At 54.7% G+C, this 14,036-nt stretch overlaps 1 protein-coding gene across 2 annotated transcripts; it reads left to right on the forward strand.

The window, feature by feature from the left end:
- Positions 1 to 291: 291 nt before the first annotated feature.
- Positions 292 to 11,305, forward strand: LOC104670771 (synaptotagmin-15). Of its 2 annotated transcripts, none has more exons than XM_010374108.2 (7): positions 292 to 1,263; positions 2,962 to 3,104; positions 3,965 to 4,260; positions 5,818 to 5,988; positions 6,571 to 6,691; positions 7,675 to 7,854; positions 9,640 to 11,305. In XM_010374108.2, the coding sequence occupies exons 1-7, from the start codon at positions 887 to 889 to the stop codon at positions 9,780 to 9,782; spliced, it is 1,431 nt and encodes a 476-aa protein (XP_010372410.2). In that variant the 5' UTR covers positions 292 to 886; the 3' UTR covers positions 9,783 to 11,305. The 2 variants fall into 2 exon arrangements, with proteins under 2 accessions (XP_010372410.2, XP_030795976.1); XM_030940116.1 differs by lacking the exon at positions 292 to 1,263 and adding an exon at positions 2,261 to 2,460 and having other exon boundaries at positions 9,640 to 10,831.
- Positions 11,306 to 14,036: the final 2,731 nt, after the last annotated feature.

The raw sequence follows: 14,036 nt of genomic DNA on the forward strand, positions 1-14,036 counted from the left end.
TTCAAGGTTGTAAAACGAGAAGGCCCATCCCCCCAAAACACGCACTCCCCCACAACCCCCACCCCCCTCCACACACACACTCCCCTGCACCACAGATACACACACTCCTTTCGGTCCCCACTCAGACGCCTCGAGGTCTCAGACGCTGCCCACCAGAGCCTCCGCGGGGGAACCATAGGGGTGCGGCCAGGGCGCGCCACGGGGTGACCAGAGAGGACGCGCAGCGACCTTACTCCAGCTTTTCCTGCAAGGCGCGTTCGCCAGCCTGGACTGGTGGGCACGGGCCCTGCATTCTAACAATCACCATAATAATAGGCGCTGGGGGTACAGAGGGGACCCAGGAGACGCTGGCCTCCATCCGATAACCACCGTAACAGGGGTTGGGCCGCCCCGCTCCTCCTCTCTAAGTGCTCCTTTCATACTTCGTAAGTCACCGGCAGGCCAGCCGCCCTTACGAGAGCCCCCTCACAGACATTAACACAACTAAGAAGACTGAACCCAGAGTGCGGACGTTAAGTTGTCCCAAATCACAGGGCCGGAGAGCGAGGAGCCTGAGTTGGAACCCAGGAGCTTCTAGAACCCGCTCCAGAATCTTGCTCTCGACCTCTCGCGGTTTTGTCCGCTGAGAGCGAACGGGTGAGCGAGCGCCGCATCCCTGCCCAACGCCGTCAGGCGGGCAGCGCTGGGGCCCGGGAACCGCGGGGAGACTCTGCCCGGGGATCCGGGAAGGCTCCCTCGAGCCGGGGTTGGAGCTGCACCTGGAGGGGCCTCCGCTTGCGGAGAATCTGGGAGGAAGGGGGCTCAGTCCTGGTCACCAGGTGTGAGGGGTCGGGCGCGGAGCCCTGTGTCAGACGTGGTGGTGAAGGTTGTAGCTCTGCTCTCTGGGATGGGGGTGGTCCTCTCACCCCACCCTGCCCCAAGCTGCAGGGAACCCCGGGCGCCCCTGGCACTGGCGCCCGGGACCCGCCCTGGCCCGAGCCCTGGGGTTTCCAGGAGCTCACGGTCGGCTCTGCGCCCCTCCACCTCCGGACCTGGGCCTGGGCCAGGGCTGGGCTGGGGCGGGGCTGCGGCCTCGGGGCGCTGGGTCCCTGCCCCTGCCGTGCACTGCGCGGCTCCCCGCGCCGCAGCGAGGTACCAGCGCCACCACGGACCGCCCCCGCGCCCGCCCGACGGCGCCCCGCTGCGCTTTAAGAGCGGGCCTGGCAGCCCAGCCCCAGCCGCCCAGACCGGAGAGACCAGCCTGCGGGAGCAACACCATGGCGGGTAAGCGAGCCTCGCCTCCCCAGCCCGGCCCTGGCCCCTCTACGATCCTTCCAGCACTTGCCTCCGCCCCGCCGCCCCCGCTGGGGCGCATCGCCTGCCCTGCCCTGCCTCGGCGCGCTCCTGGAGGGGCGCTGGGATGGAATGGAAGCTGAGGCCCGTTCCTCGCGGTCAGTTGCGGCTTAGGAGGTGTGGGGGGGAGGTCCAGCCTTCTCACCACCCCACCCAGTCCAGATCCCTGAGACCGGGATGCCCCGCGGCCGCACGTCACCCTAAGGGAGCCACCTTTTTGGCCCTACCCAGGTCCCAGGGGTTGGAACCCAGCGTCTGAGCACCCCCGGGGCGAAGCCTCCTGGGTCCCCCAAATGAGGACATGTGAGGGCCAGCAACAAAGGGGCCTTGTCCCCTCCTCCTCCCCACCCCGTCCACCGCCTGCCACCAACTCCCCTAAGAGCATGCTCACCTTGATAGAGGGCTAGGGAAGGGAGCGGGTGTTAGAGAAGAGTCCAGCCTTGTAGCAGGTTCCAGGGCCCCAGAGGGTAGATGTCTGATTGCAGACCGGGAGGAAGTTATCTTTCAGGGCTTTCCTTTACTGACTGCGTCCACACCCCAGCTCCCCTCCTGGCCTCAACAGGAGCCCAGGGGATATGGAGGTTCTGGTGAGGGCAGGTTTGATTTCTACTCGGAAGCGCAAGGAAATGGCTTCTTTAAGCCAGAATCCCAAGGGCAGGGCCAGCTGTTTTCCAAGGAAAACCAGAAGGTTCTGCCCAGGGCCCTCAGACCCTGGGGTAAACAGCTTCTCCTCTGAGAGCTGGCGGAACCCAGCCAGCAGCACCCCTCCTGGAACCCCTCCCCCCACAGACCTGCTCCTATCACTCCTGAGATCAAACCCAGAGGCAGGGTTGCTGCCCCAGTTCTGCCCCAGCAGGCCAGGGCTGTGAGGGAGAGTGGCTTTCCCAGGCAGGCATCATAGTACTGGTGGTCTCTGCCCCCAGAGCAGCTGGCCCTGGTGATTGGGGGCACCATCGGGGGGCTGCTGCTGCTGCTGTTGATCGGGGCAAGCTGCTGTCTGTGGAGAAGGTTCTGTGCCACCCTCACCTATGAGGAGCTGCCTGGGACACCAGCCATGGCCAGCGCAGCCGCCTCCAGTGGGCAGCAGGACAGGCCCTGCCAGCCGCATGCTAGGACCCAACTGAGCAGGTGAGGCAGGATGTGGGGCCAAGTGGGCCCCTGGAATTTCCCTTGGGGTGGGGTCGCAAAGGAAAGTTCTGTTTATGGGAGTGCCTATTCTATGCTGCTTCGGTGCTGGGAGCTATCACAAAGAAACCCCAGAAACCTCACATCAGCTATTAGGCAGGTATTATGAAATCCATGTTCCAGGTGAGGGAACTGAGGCTTAGTGCACATAAGCAACAGGTCCAGAGAACACAATTAGTAAGTGGCAGAACAGGAATTCAAACCCAGACTGACTGACACTGTCAGGGGCTGTGTTCCTTCTCCAAATCCCACTGCTGTGTATGTGTATGTGTGTGTGTGTATGTGTGTTGCCTGATATGGGCCCAGAAAATGGTGCCCTGGCCTATTCCTGGCTCCTGATGGCTTTTCTTCCTCTAGCCCCTGGTGCTCAGCCGCCTTGGCTAAGTGCTCTGAGACCACACCATTTACTTGCTACCTACATGTTGTCTCCCTGACTCTGGACAGGCCACCAGATGTGCCATTCGTGGTGCCCCCTTCCCTTCAAGGCCGAGATTGGGTGCCCCTGCACAGTGGAGAGTGGACCCATGCCCCATGGGACTCCTGCCCGGCATCAGAGCTTCTGCCTCACACCCCCAGTGGCGGCCTTGGTGAGTGTCCCTGCCAGGGCTGCCCAGAAGTCAGGGCCTGCTCAGGTGGCCCCATCTGGTTTCACCAGCTTGGCTCCGGAACACAACCTGAACCAGCCAGGGATGACAGTTGCCCAGGGACCACTGTTTCTGGGTGTTTTCATTTATGAAGTGCTTGCTGCACCCCATGAGGGTGAGATATGGCCTTGGGTGCTGATTCGGGGTGAGACCTCACCATGACTCTGGGGCGGAGGAATTATCACCCCATTTTACATAGTCACAAACAGGCTGTAAGCAACAGACTGGGATTGGAACCCAGGCATGCCGTGTACAGAACTCGTGCTGGCTCCCACTCTAGGGTGATGGGTTGGTTGAACAAGAGGACAGAATGGTAGGGGCTGCAAGCACAGCTTTCTGCCATCTCTTTGCCCTGAAGATCTACCAAAAGACCATCCCAGGAGCCACCCAATAATCACCTTGGCCCTTCTAATTTGAAGAGGAAGAAGAAAGGCAATGCTTTATCACTGAGTCATGCCCTAGACACCATGGAAGGGGGCCAGGCCAGGTGATGGGCACTGTGTCCTTGAAACAGGTCCTGACCTCCAAGGATGGAGGCCAATCCCAGGAGGCAGGACTCTGCTAGGATCCCCAGCCTGGCCATGCAATGCCTTCATGCTGAGAAGGTTTCTTGGAGGAGCTGCACCAGAGAGAGGGGATGTGTTTAGCCTGGTGAGGAGAGTGGGGCAGATGTGGTCAGGCTAGCTGAGGCTCAGCAGAGAGGGATGGGCCAGGATGGGGTGGGTGCCCAGAACTTGCCACTGTCTCCCATGCCCCTGCCTTGCCTTCCTCTGGCCTGTCAGCCTTCCCATCCTCTGTTATAGGAAATGCATGTATGGTAGGGGCTATCAACCCAGAGCTGTACAAGTTCCCAGAGGACAAAAGTGAGACCGACTTCCCTGCCGGCTGCCTGGGGCGGCTGTGGTTCTCGGTGGAATATGAGCAGGAGGCTGAGCGGCTGCTGGTGGGCTTGATCAAGGCACGGCACCTGCAAGCCCCCTCGGAGACCTGCAGCCCCCTGGTGAAGCTCTACCTGCTGCCCGATGAACGGCGCTTCCTCCAGTCCAAGACCAAACGCAAAACCTCCAACCCGCAGTTTGACGAGCACTTCATCTTCCAGGTACAGCCTCTGGAGAAGGCAGGGTCTGGTGCCCTCCGCGTTGCTGGGAAGGTGCAGACCTGCAGGAGAGCTGAGCCTCCTATACCAGCCAGGGCCCTGCAGCCCCCGGGACCCTTGATGCCACCAGCTCTGCTTTACCTAGCCTGCTAGGTTAAGGCCTATCGGAGCCGATCCCTGATAGAGAGGCAGGGGAGAGACTTGGTGAGTAGTGACCAGAGGCCTGGGCTCCCCTGTCCTGACTGCCTGGAGGAGAGTGGGTGAAAACACAATTTTAGAGCAACTACTGAATGCCAGGCCCTGGCCTATGGGGCTCAGGGGAATTATCCCAAAGGCGTGGAGCAGTATGGGGTTTCTGGCAAGTTTATCCAAGGAGGGCAAAAGACGGGCCTTAGCGTGAGTGCAGGAGCTTCCTGTGCTGTAAGAGGCCAGGGCGGGGGCCCAAGTACCCTCCCAAGGTAGGTGTGGTGCCTTGCTGCACTTTGGGCTGGCCGGCTCAGGCTGTGGAAGTGGAGAGGCTGTTGGGGCACCCAGCCAGTTTCACAGGGGCCTGGGAGCCTTAGCAGGTGACTGGGGGCCCTTGGGGAAGTAGCCATCGAGACCTGCCAAGAGGCCTTGGACAAACATGTTCTCAAGAGCTGGGTGGCAAGCTAGCCAAGAGGTGAGGTGCAGCCAGTCAGCTTTCAGGAGCAATGTGACTGCTGAGGCCAGGCCCATCACTTGTGCCTTCCGCCCTGGCTGAGAGCTGGGAAGAGGGGTGCCATCAGGCCTGGTCCCGGGCCGTCTTTCTGAGGCCAGGGCTGTAAGAATTCAGAGGTGAATCGCTCTTCTCCAGACGTCAGAATCCAAGGCTGCAGCCTTGCTGACGTGCGACACATCTTGCTTGCAGGATAATTTTTCTTGGCTCATCACTTACCCACTCTATCTCGCCCCAACTTGATCCAGTCCCTCTGTGCCTCCAGAGGGAAGGGGGAAAGGGAGAAGGGGAAAGAGAAGAAAATCAATATTAATGGGCCATCTGCTGTAGGTCAGACACTGTGATTGGGGTTTTACAACCAGAGAGGAAGACCCATGACCCCCATTTCACAGGCGAGGAAGCCAAATCTCAGGGAGGGGAGGACTGGTATGCCCAGCTCTGACAGCAGAGACAGGCCGGTGCCCAGGCTCCTGGGCCTTTGCTACAGCGCTGGGTGGTGGCGGGGCCACACTCACCTTGCAGCCGTGTCACTCGGTGCTCCGGTTAAACGGCAGATTCCAATTCATGGGTCTGGGCTGGGGCCCAAGATCCTGCATTTCTAACAGGGCTCCAGGTGGTGGTATACGGACGCTGCAGGTCCTCGGACCACACTCTGCATAGCAAGGTCCTGGCACCTACCCCCACTTTCCAGGGGTACACAGCTCTGCTGCTAAGAAGGGTCCCCTGAAAATCCCTAGGTTTGGGGTGTGGGTCCCTGGTTGAGACACCCGTTCTCAAAAGCACCCATGTCCAGAATAACGAGTCACACCATCCCATCCCCTACCACCACTCCTGACCCTGGCCAGTGTCCTTGTCTCCCCTAGGTGTCCAGCAAGACTGTCACCCAGAGGGTGCTGAAGTTCTCCGTCTACCACGTGGACAGGCAGAGGAAGCACCAGCTCCTGGGCCAGGTGCTGTTCCCCTTGAAGAATGAGACCCTGGCAGGGGACTGCCGGCGTGTCATCTGGAGAGACCTGGAGGCCGAGAGCCTGGAGGTAAGGTCGAGGTTACCATGCCTGTGCCACTGAGCATCAGCCGGCAGGTGTGCACAGGGTCCAGCACCTGCTGGCAGCGTCAGCCCTCAGCATCCTGCACACCACCCTATAACAGTGACTCAGGGAGGAGGGCCTAGGCCCTGAGCAGCATGGGACAGAGGGGAACAGACCTGCCCCTGGACAGGGAGGGGCTGCTTGAGGTCCTGTTGTCACACTGGCCATCAGACTCCCTGGAGCAACCTGAAATATCCACATTTGGATTCCCATCTAGGTCAGACAGCTGTGAGAGGTGACACCACAAATGGTCCAGCCCAGGGAAATGTTTCCCCCAGCCCACCATCCCCGGGAAGGCCCCAGCTGGCTCAGACCTGGGTGTGACTCCTTAGCTCTGGTCCACAGGACTGCACAAGCCCCTTAAACTCTCCAGACCACAGTTGCCCTGTCCTTAAAATGGCAGTGGAATTCAAAGGGGACCATGTGAGTGTGTCGCATGGACGGCTGGGAGGAAGCGGGAAGCTCTCTGGGGGTTTTCAGCACCTGCCAGAGTAACAGGGTGGGGTGCTTCCACCTTGGCCTCCCCAGCCCCCCTCGGAGTTTGGCGACCTCCAGTTCTGCCTCAGCTACAACGACTACCTGAGCCGCCTGACGGTGGTTGTGCTACGTGCCAGGGGCCTTCAGCTCCAGGAGGACAGAGGCATTGTCAGTGAGTTCCTCCCTTTCCTCCTGGGGAAGGTCCCGCCCACTGAGCTTACAGCCTGGGGCTACAGTCCGACCTCACCCCTGACCATCCAGTTTCTGCTTGCATACACCCTATCACGGAGTGCTCACTACCTCACAAGACATGCTCTCCCTCAGTAGACAGTTCTGGTGCAGGAAGCCTCTTCCTATGTTGAACCCAAAGCTGCATCTCCTCGGCCTCCCCCACTAAGGGTTCTAACCCAACCACAATACCAGGCCCTGCCCCTGCTGTTTCCCGAGGCAGCGTCTTGGCTCTTTGAACTGTCATGTCTGCATCCACCTCCACATTCCCATCAGCTACGTGGGTCCAGTTCCTCAAGGGTGAGGCCCACACCTCCCTCCCCCCAGGGGAAGGGCCCCCGACTCCATGGGCACTGATGCTTGGCCTCCCAGAACACAGGAGCTGCAGGAGGCGAGGCCTTGGCTCACCCCACACGTCCCACCCCATTTGGGCTCACCCCACACATCCCACGCACCCCAGTGAGGTGGTGGCGATCAGTCACCTGTTTGTGTTCACGTCTGGGGTCACCGTAAGCCAGGCAGGATCCAGACCTTCCACTGTGACTCTGACCCTCACCCACCAAATCTTAACTCTCTGTACAAGGTGTTTAAGGGGCCCCAGGGAGCCTGGGGACCCAGTGAGCGGCCCCCCAACAGGGAGGGACAGGCATGTGGTGCCAGGCTCTGGTAAACGAGGGCCTGCCGGTGCCGTGGGTACTTTCTTGATGCAAAGAGGAAGGAAAAGGAAGGGAGTGGAGCCCCGCCTAGGCTGCAGGGCAGTGCACTCAGCCGGCTTCCTCTGGTCACGCCCGCGGGGCCACAGCACTGTGTGAGGGGTGGGGCCCTGGCACCTAGCTTGGGCACGTGCCCTCCTTGCCGGACCTCCCATAGGCAGGGGCTCGGCTCCCGCCTGCCTCTGCCAGCCCACTAGTGCTCACTGTTCCCCAGGTGTGTTTGTCAAAGTGTCTCTGATGAACCACAACAAGTTTGTCAAGTGCAAGAAGACTTCAGCTGTGCTGGGCTCCATCAATCCTGTGTACAATGAGACCTTCAGCTTCAAGGCCGATGCCACCGAGTTGGATACCGCTAGCCTCAGCCTGACCGTGGTGCAGAACACGGAAGGGGACAGTAAGACCGCACCCCACCCCGGGCTGCTGGGACAGGGACCACAAGGGGCTGCCAAGTGTTCAGGCAGAGGAAATGCCTCCTGTCCTGACCTCGGAAGGAGCTGTACGAGCTCCCTCCCTGGTTAAGGAAAGTAGTGCTCAGAGAGGCTGAAATACTTGCCCAAGGACACACAGCTTGCCAGCAGGAAGCCTGGGTTTCATGCCCAGCTTTAGTCCGGTTGAGCTTTGTCTGTGGCACCTTAGAAACAGGTTAACATGGTGGCTTACGTCTGTAATCCCAGCACCTTCGGAGGCCAAGGCGGGTGGATTACTTGAGCTCAGGAGCTCAAGACCAGCCTGGCCAACACGGTGAAACTCCCGTCTCTACTAAAAATACAGTAATGAGCTGGGCATGGTGGCACATGCTTGTAATCCCAGCCACTTGGGAGGCTGAGGCGGGAGGATCTCTTGAACCCAGAAGGCGAGGCTGCTGAATCTGTCAAAAAAAAAAAAGGGGGGGCCAGGTACAGTGGCTCACGCCTGTAATCCCAGCCCTCTGGGAGGCCGAGGTAGGCAGATCACGAGGTCAGGAGATCGAGACCATCCTGGCTAACATGGTGAAACCCCGTCTCTACTAAAAATACAAAAAATTAGCTAGGCGTGGTGGCAGGCGCCTGTAGTCCCAGCTACTTGGGAGGCTGAGGCAGGAAAATGGCATGAACCCGGGAGGCAGAGGTTTCAGTGAGCCAAGATGCACCACTGCACTCCAGCCTGGGTGACAGAATGAGACTCCGTCTCAAAAAAAGAAAGAAAGAGGTTGGCTGGGCACAGTGGTGCACGCCTATAATCCTAAGCACTTTGGGAGGCTGAGAGGGGTGGATCACGAAGTCAAGAGATCAAGACCATCCTGGCCAACATGGCAAAATTCCATCTCTACTAAAAATACAAAAGTTAGCTGGGTGTAGTGGTGTATGCCTATAGTCCCAACTACTCGGGAGGCTGAGGCAGGAAAATTGCTTGAACCCGTGAGGCAGAGGTTGCAGTGAGCCAATATCGTGCCACTGTACTCCAGCCTGTCGACAGAGCGAGACTCTGTCAAAAATTAAAAAATAAAAAAGTAAAAAAAATTAAAAAAAAGAAAAAAAAGAAAAGAAAAGAAAAAGAAAGAGGTTAAGCAATGGCCTCTGCTGCCCCCTCCTGGAGCAAATCACCCGAGAGAGTGGGAAGGAGCAGGGCTGCCACTAGCCTGGGGACCTGGTGCTCTGAGGTTCCTCCTGCCCTCTAGATGAGCCTTTGGGGTTCTGGGTGAGTCCTGTCAGCCAGCTTTCTCACACTACCCCACACTGCAGCACCCACCGCCACTCTGGGGAAACAGAGCCATCAGGCCACAGCTGGCCAAACAGCCTGGACTTAAGACCCTTCTCCATGGTGGCCAGTGAACGTTACTGCTGAATGTACTTACTCTCTGACGGCCGGCCGAGGCCTTCTTTCTAGAGGGGCTCTTTCCTCCCTCAGTTCTTTGGCATAAGGTAGACTTAATATGGCCCTACAGAAGGGTGTGGGGCAGAGCTGGTGGCCCTCAAAGAGAGAGTCTCTTTCAGGGCTCTCCTTCCTCCCAATCTCCCAGGGGGAGAAGCAGCCCTTCCAGCAGCAGAGCAAAGGCAGGGCCGCTTTGGGGGCTGTCAGCTCCCACTCAGAGAGGAGGGAAGTTACTGCTTCCTCCTGGGGAAGAGGAGGGAGGAAGGGAGGTCACTGGGGACGTGACTTCTGTGCTCAGGAACACACTGGTGCTCTCCCTCCCCTGCAGAGAGCCAGCAGCTGGGCCGAGTGGTGGTGGGCCCCTACATGTACACCCGTGGCAGAGAGCTGGAGCACTGGGACGAGATGCTCAGCAAGCCCAAGGAGCTGGTGAAGCGCTGGCACGCGCTCTGCCGCATCACGGAGCTCTGACCCTTCGCTCAGCACTGCGGTTCCACTTTGGGAGCCGACTGTCCTCACAATTGCACGTGACAGTCACAGCCACAAGCATGGACGTTTCATCCAACAGCTCCCTGAGCTGCCAGGCCAGCCCGAGCCAGGGGAACGTGAGTGCTGATGTGCAGGAGAGAAGAGGGGACAAAGAAGCCCTGGCGCAGTCAGCAGCTCTGGCCATACAGCCTTCCGACACACTCCCTCCTCCTTACCCGCGGGGCTGCCTGGGTTCAGATTCCCAGCTTCTGGTCCTCACAGCCCTAATTTGGACCAGAATCTCAGGTGCTCAGAAGAAAGATCCTGTTTAGGGATGACCCAGCTCTACCTACTGAATGGATGTGCAGGGTAAACTTGGGTGTCTCCATCTGGAAAAGCTGATGATGTGTTCATGCAGTCGATGACCCTTGCTGCTTTTTCAGCCAGGGTTTCTCTGCCTTCTGCCTGGCAGAAAAAACATACTGTTATGGGGAAAATACGGAGAGCGCTGTGAGCAGCACGCTCAGGCACCAAGTGTCGACGTGGCTCACTGTGCTGGGTGAGGGCCTCCCCAAGCATTAGGTCCTCCATGGGGCTGTGTCAAATGCCTTCCCACATTGTGTCAAGTCTGCCCGTGGCCCACCCTCCCCACAGTCCAAAACCACACAGCCCTGGTTCTCCAGCTGTTCTGCTGCTGTTTCTATGCTCTCCCTGATTAACAGCATTCAGTTCCTGGGCTCTCCCTTTGCGCAGGAAATGGTGAAAGCATGTGGCTATGGTATAGCCCACAGGGCTGAGATTGTTGTGTTGCAGTATTGATGTAAAATTTGTTAAGAAGGAAGTACCCATAAATCACTCCCATCAATTCCCCAGAAGTTGCACTCAAGCTAGTGGGCAGCCCTTGTGCTTGTCACAGTTACCGTAACAGGCAGTGTGTATTTGCACCTGGCACTGTGCAGCCTGCACGTCAACACGTTGTTTTGCATAACTGGAAGAGAACGTGGAACCAGTATCTTTCTCTTTTTTTTCCTTCTTTTTCTTTTTTTTCTTTTATTTTTTTGAGACGGGGTTTCCCTCTTGTCACCCAGGCTGGAGTGCAATGGCGTGATCTCCGCTCACTGCAACCTCCGCCTCCCAGGTTCAAGCGATTCTCCTGCCTCAGCCTCCCAAGTAGCTGGGATTACTGGTGCCTGCCACCATGCCTGGCTAATTTTTTTATTTTTAGTAGAGACGGAATTTTACCATGTTGGCCAGGCTGGTTTCAAATTCCTGCCCTCAGGTGATCCACCCGCCTCAGCCTCCCAAAGTGCTGGGATTACAGGCTTAAGTCACTGCACTTGGCCTGACCAATATCTTTTTCTTATGCAGTGAAACAACTTTAGCAAAAGAGGCAATGAATGTTAATACTGAGTTTGTACCTCTTTAACTCCACCTCCAGTTTCTGTCAATCTACAAATACAAGTATCGCCTGGCAGTGGTTCATATGGACAGAATATCTTGTGTTTGCTTTTTGTCACTTATTTCACTTGCACATTTTCTTTCTTTTTTCTTTCTTTCTTTTTTTTTTTTTTTTTTTTTTTTTTGAGACGGAGTCTCGCTCTGTTGCCCAAGCTGGAGTGCAGTGGCGCGATGTAGGCTCACTGCAAGCTCTGCCTCCCGGGTTTACTTATGTCATTCTCCTGCCTCAGCCTCCCAAGTAGCTGAGACTACAGGCGTCTACCACCATGCCCGGCTAATTTTTTGTATTTTTAAGTAGAGATGGGGTTTCACTATGTTAGCCAGGAAGGTCTCGATCTCCTGACCTCATGATCCACCCGCCTTGGCCTCCAAAAGTGCTGGGATTACAGGCGTGAGCCACCATGCCCGGCCCACTTGCACATTTTCAAAGTAGTCCACAAAGCTGTAGTTTCTAATAGTTTCACAGCACACACATAATAGGGGTTCTCTGTATGTTTACAGAGCAGGCCACTACAGTGGAACTGTTTCTGTTTCATCTGATATCCCAATAGATGCCAGCCACCCCCACATTCCAAGTTGAGATTTCTGACTAGCAGTGACTTTTCTTTTTTTTTTTTTTTTTTTGAGACGGAGTCTCGCTCTGTGGCCCAGGCTGGAGTGCAGTGGCCGGATCTCAGCTCACTGCAAGCTCCGCCTCCCGAGTAGCTGGGACTAGAGGCGCCCGCTACCTCGCCCAGCTGGTTTTTTATATTTTTTTTAAGTAGAGACGGGGTTTCACCATGTTAGCCAGGCTGGTCTCGATCTCCTGACCTCGTGATCTGCCCATCTCGGCCTCCCAAAGTGCTGGGATTACAGGCTTGAGCCACCGCGCCCAGCCTAGCAGTGACTTTTCTAGGGCCACTAGGAAAAGTTGATAAGTATCCTTTTCTGCAGGACAGAGTAGTCTGGTATCTCCGACTCATCCCTGAAAAATCTAAATGGCAAGAGACTAGCAGGCTCTCTGCTCTGAAGGGGAGACTGTTGTTGTTTGGGCTGTTCTCTACAGACGTAGTCAGAGCAAAAAGCATATGCGTGCTTCCCGTGGACCAGAGAGACCTGGCCTGGGTTGTTTCAGATCCTGTCCACAAGGCAGCTCCAGAAGAAAGAAGCCCTTTACAGTTTCATAAAACACTTTAGAATCAGCTAGTCAATTTCCACAAAGTAAAGTGCTAGAATTTGATTGGATTTAATTGATTATGTAGAACAGTTTGGGGGCCATTTGACATGGTTAAAATCTTCAATCTTCCTATTCACTAACATGGTATATCTCTTCACTTCTTTAAGTCTTTTGTATGTTTCTTAGAACTATTTTTGTGGTTTTCAGTAAAGTGTTCTTGCACATCCTTCAATAGATCTATTCTTAGGCATTTTATATTTGTTTATGGCTAGTATATACAGATTCTGTTGCTACAAAACTATGTTGACCTTGTTATCCAGTGAGTGGCCTTGCGTAATTCATTTAAATTATAATAATTTGCAGATTATTTTTGTATAATCATGTCATCTGTGAATGATAGTTTTATTTCTTCCTTTCTTAATCTGTATACCTTATTTATCTCTTGCCGAAATGCAGTGGCTGAGCAATCGGACAACAAAAAGAAATAAAAGGGATCGGGATCATAAAGGAAGAAGTAAAATGATATCTGCACATGACATAATCTTGTCTATGGAAAATCTTAAGGAATCCGCACACAAAAAACTAGAGCTGATATATTCAGCAAGGTTGCAAGATTTAAAATTGGTATACAAATTGCAGTGGCTAGGACCTCCAGCAAATGCTGACTATAAGTAGTGATAGTGGATATTATTCTTGTCTCATCCTCAATCTCAGGGGTGCTGGGTGGGGCATGGGGAGAGTTGTCAATATTCACCATGAAGTTTGATGGTTGCTATAGGATTTTTAATATACTTATGAACATATATTCTCAAGCTGTTAAAAAGATTTTTTTAAAAAATCACAAATGAGGTTAAATTTCTCTCAAATACTTATTCTGCACTTTTCGAAATAATTTTTTCTCCTTTATTCTTTGGATGTGATGACTTAAACTAATTGACTGTTGAATGTCAAACCAAACGTACATTCTTGTAATAGAAACCAGCAGGGTATGTATGCGTTTGTGTGTATATGCAGTTTTATACACATAAACACAATAATACTTGGACTTATTTATTTAAAATTTAGATTTATTAGAGGGAACATGGCCATAAAATAAAATAAAATTTAGATTTAAGTTGGGCACAGTGGCTCACATCTATTATCCCAGCATTTTGGAAGGCCAAGACAGGTAAATCACCCGAGCTCAGGAATTTGAGACCAACGTGGTGAAACTCGGTCTCTACAAAAACCACAAAAATTAGCCAGGTGTGGTGTCACACGCCTGTTGTCCCAGCTACTTGGAGGGCTGGGGCAGGAGTATTGCTTAAGCCCAGGAGGTTAAGGCTGAAGTGAGTCATGTTCATGCCACTGCACTCCAGTCTGGATAACAAAGCGAGACTCTGTCTCCAAAAATAAAATAAGTAAATAAATAAATACATAAAATTTAGATTAACTTGCTGTTATATTTCTCAGGATTTTTGCAGCTATGTTTATGACAGACTTTCCTATAATATTCTTATCATAATGTTCCTGCACTTGAAAGAATGTGCAGTTCTGCAGTGTGGTGCAAGTGTTACGCGTATTTCAACTGGGCCAAGTTTGTTAATCAGGTTGGTCAAATTATCTACATCTTTACTGACATTTTTGTCTGTTTTCCTGTAAAC

This window comes from Rhinopithecus roxellana, chromosome 11, assembly GCF_007565055.1.
Source record: "Rhinopithecus roxellana isolate Shanxi Qingling chromosome 11, ASM756505v1, whole genome shotgun sequence".
NCBI classification, from domain to species: Eukaryota; Metazoa; Chordata; class Mammalia; order Primates; family Cercopithecidae; genus Rhinopithecus; species Rhinopithecus roxellana.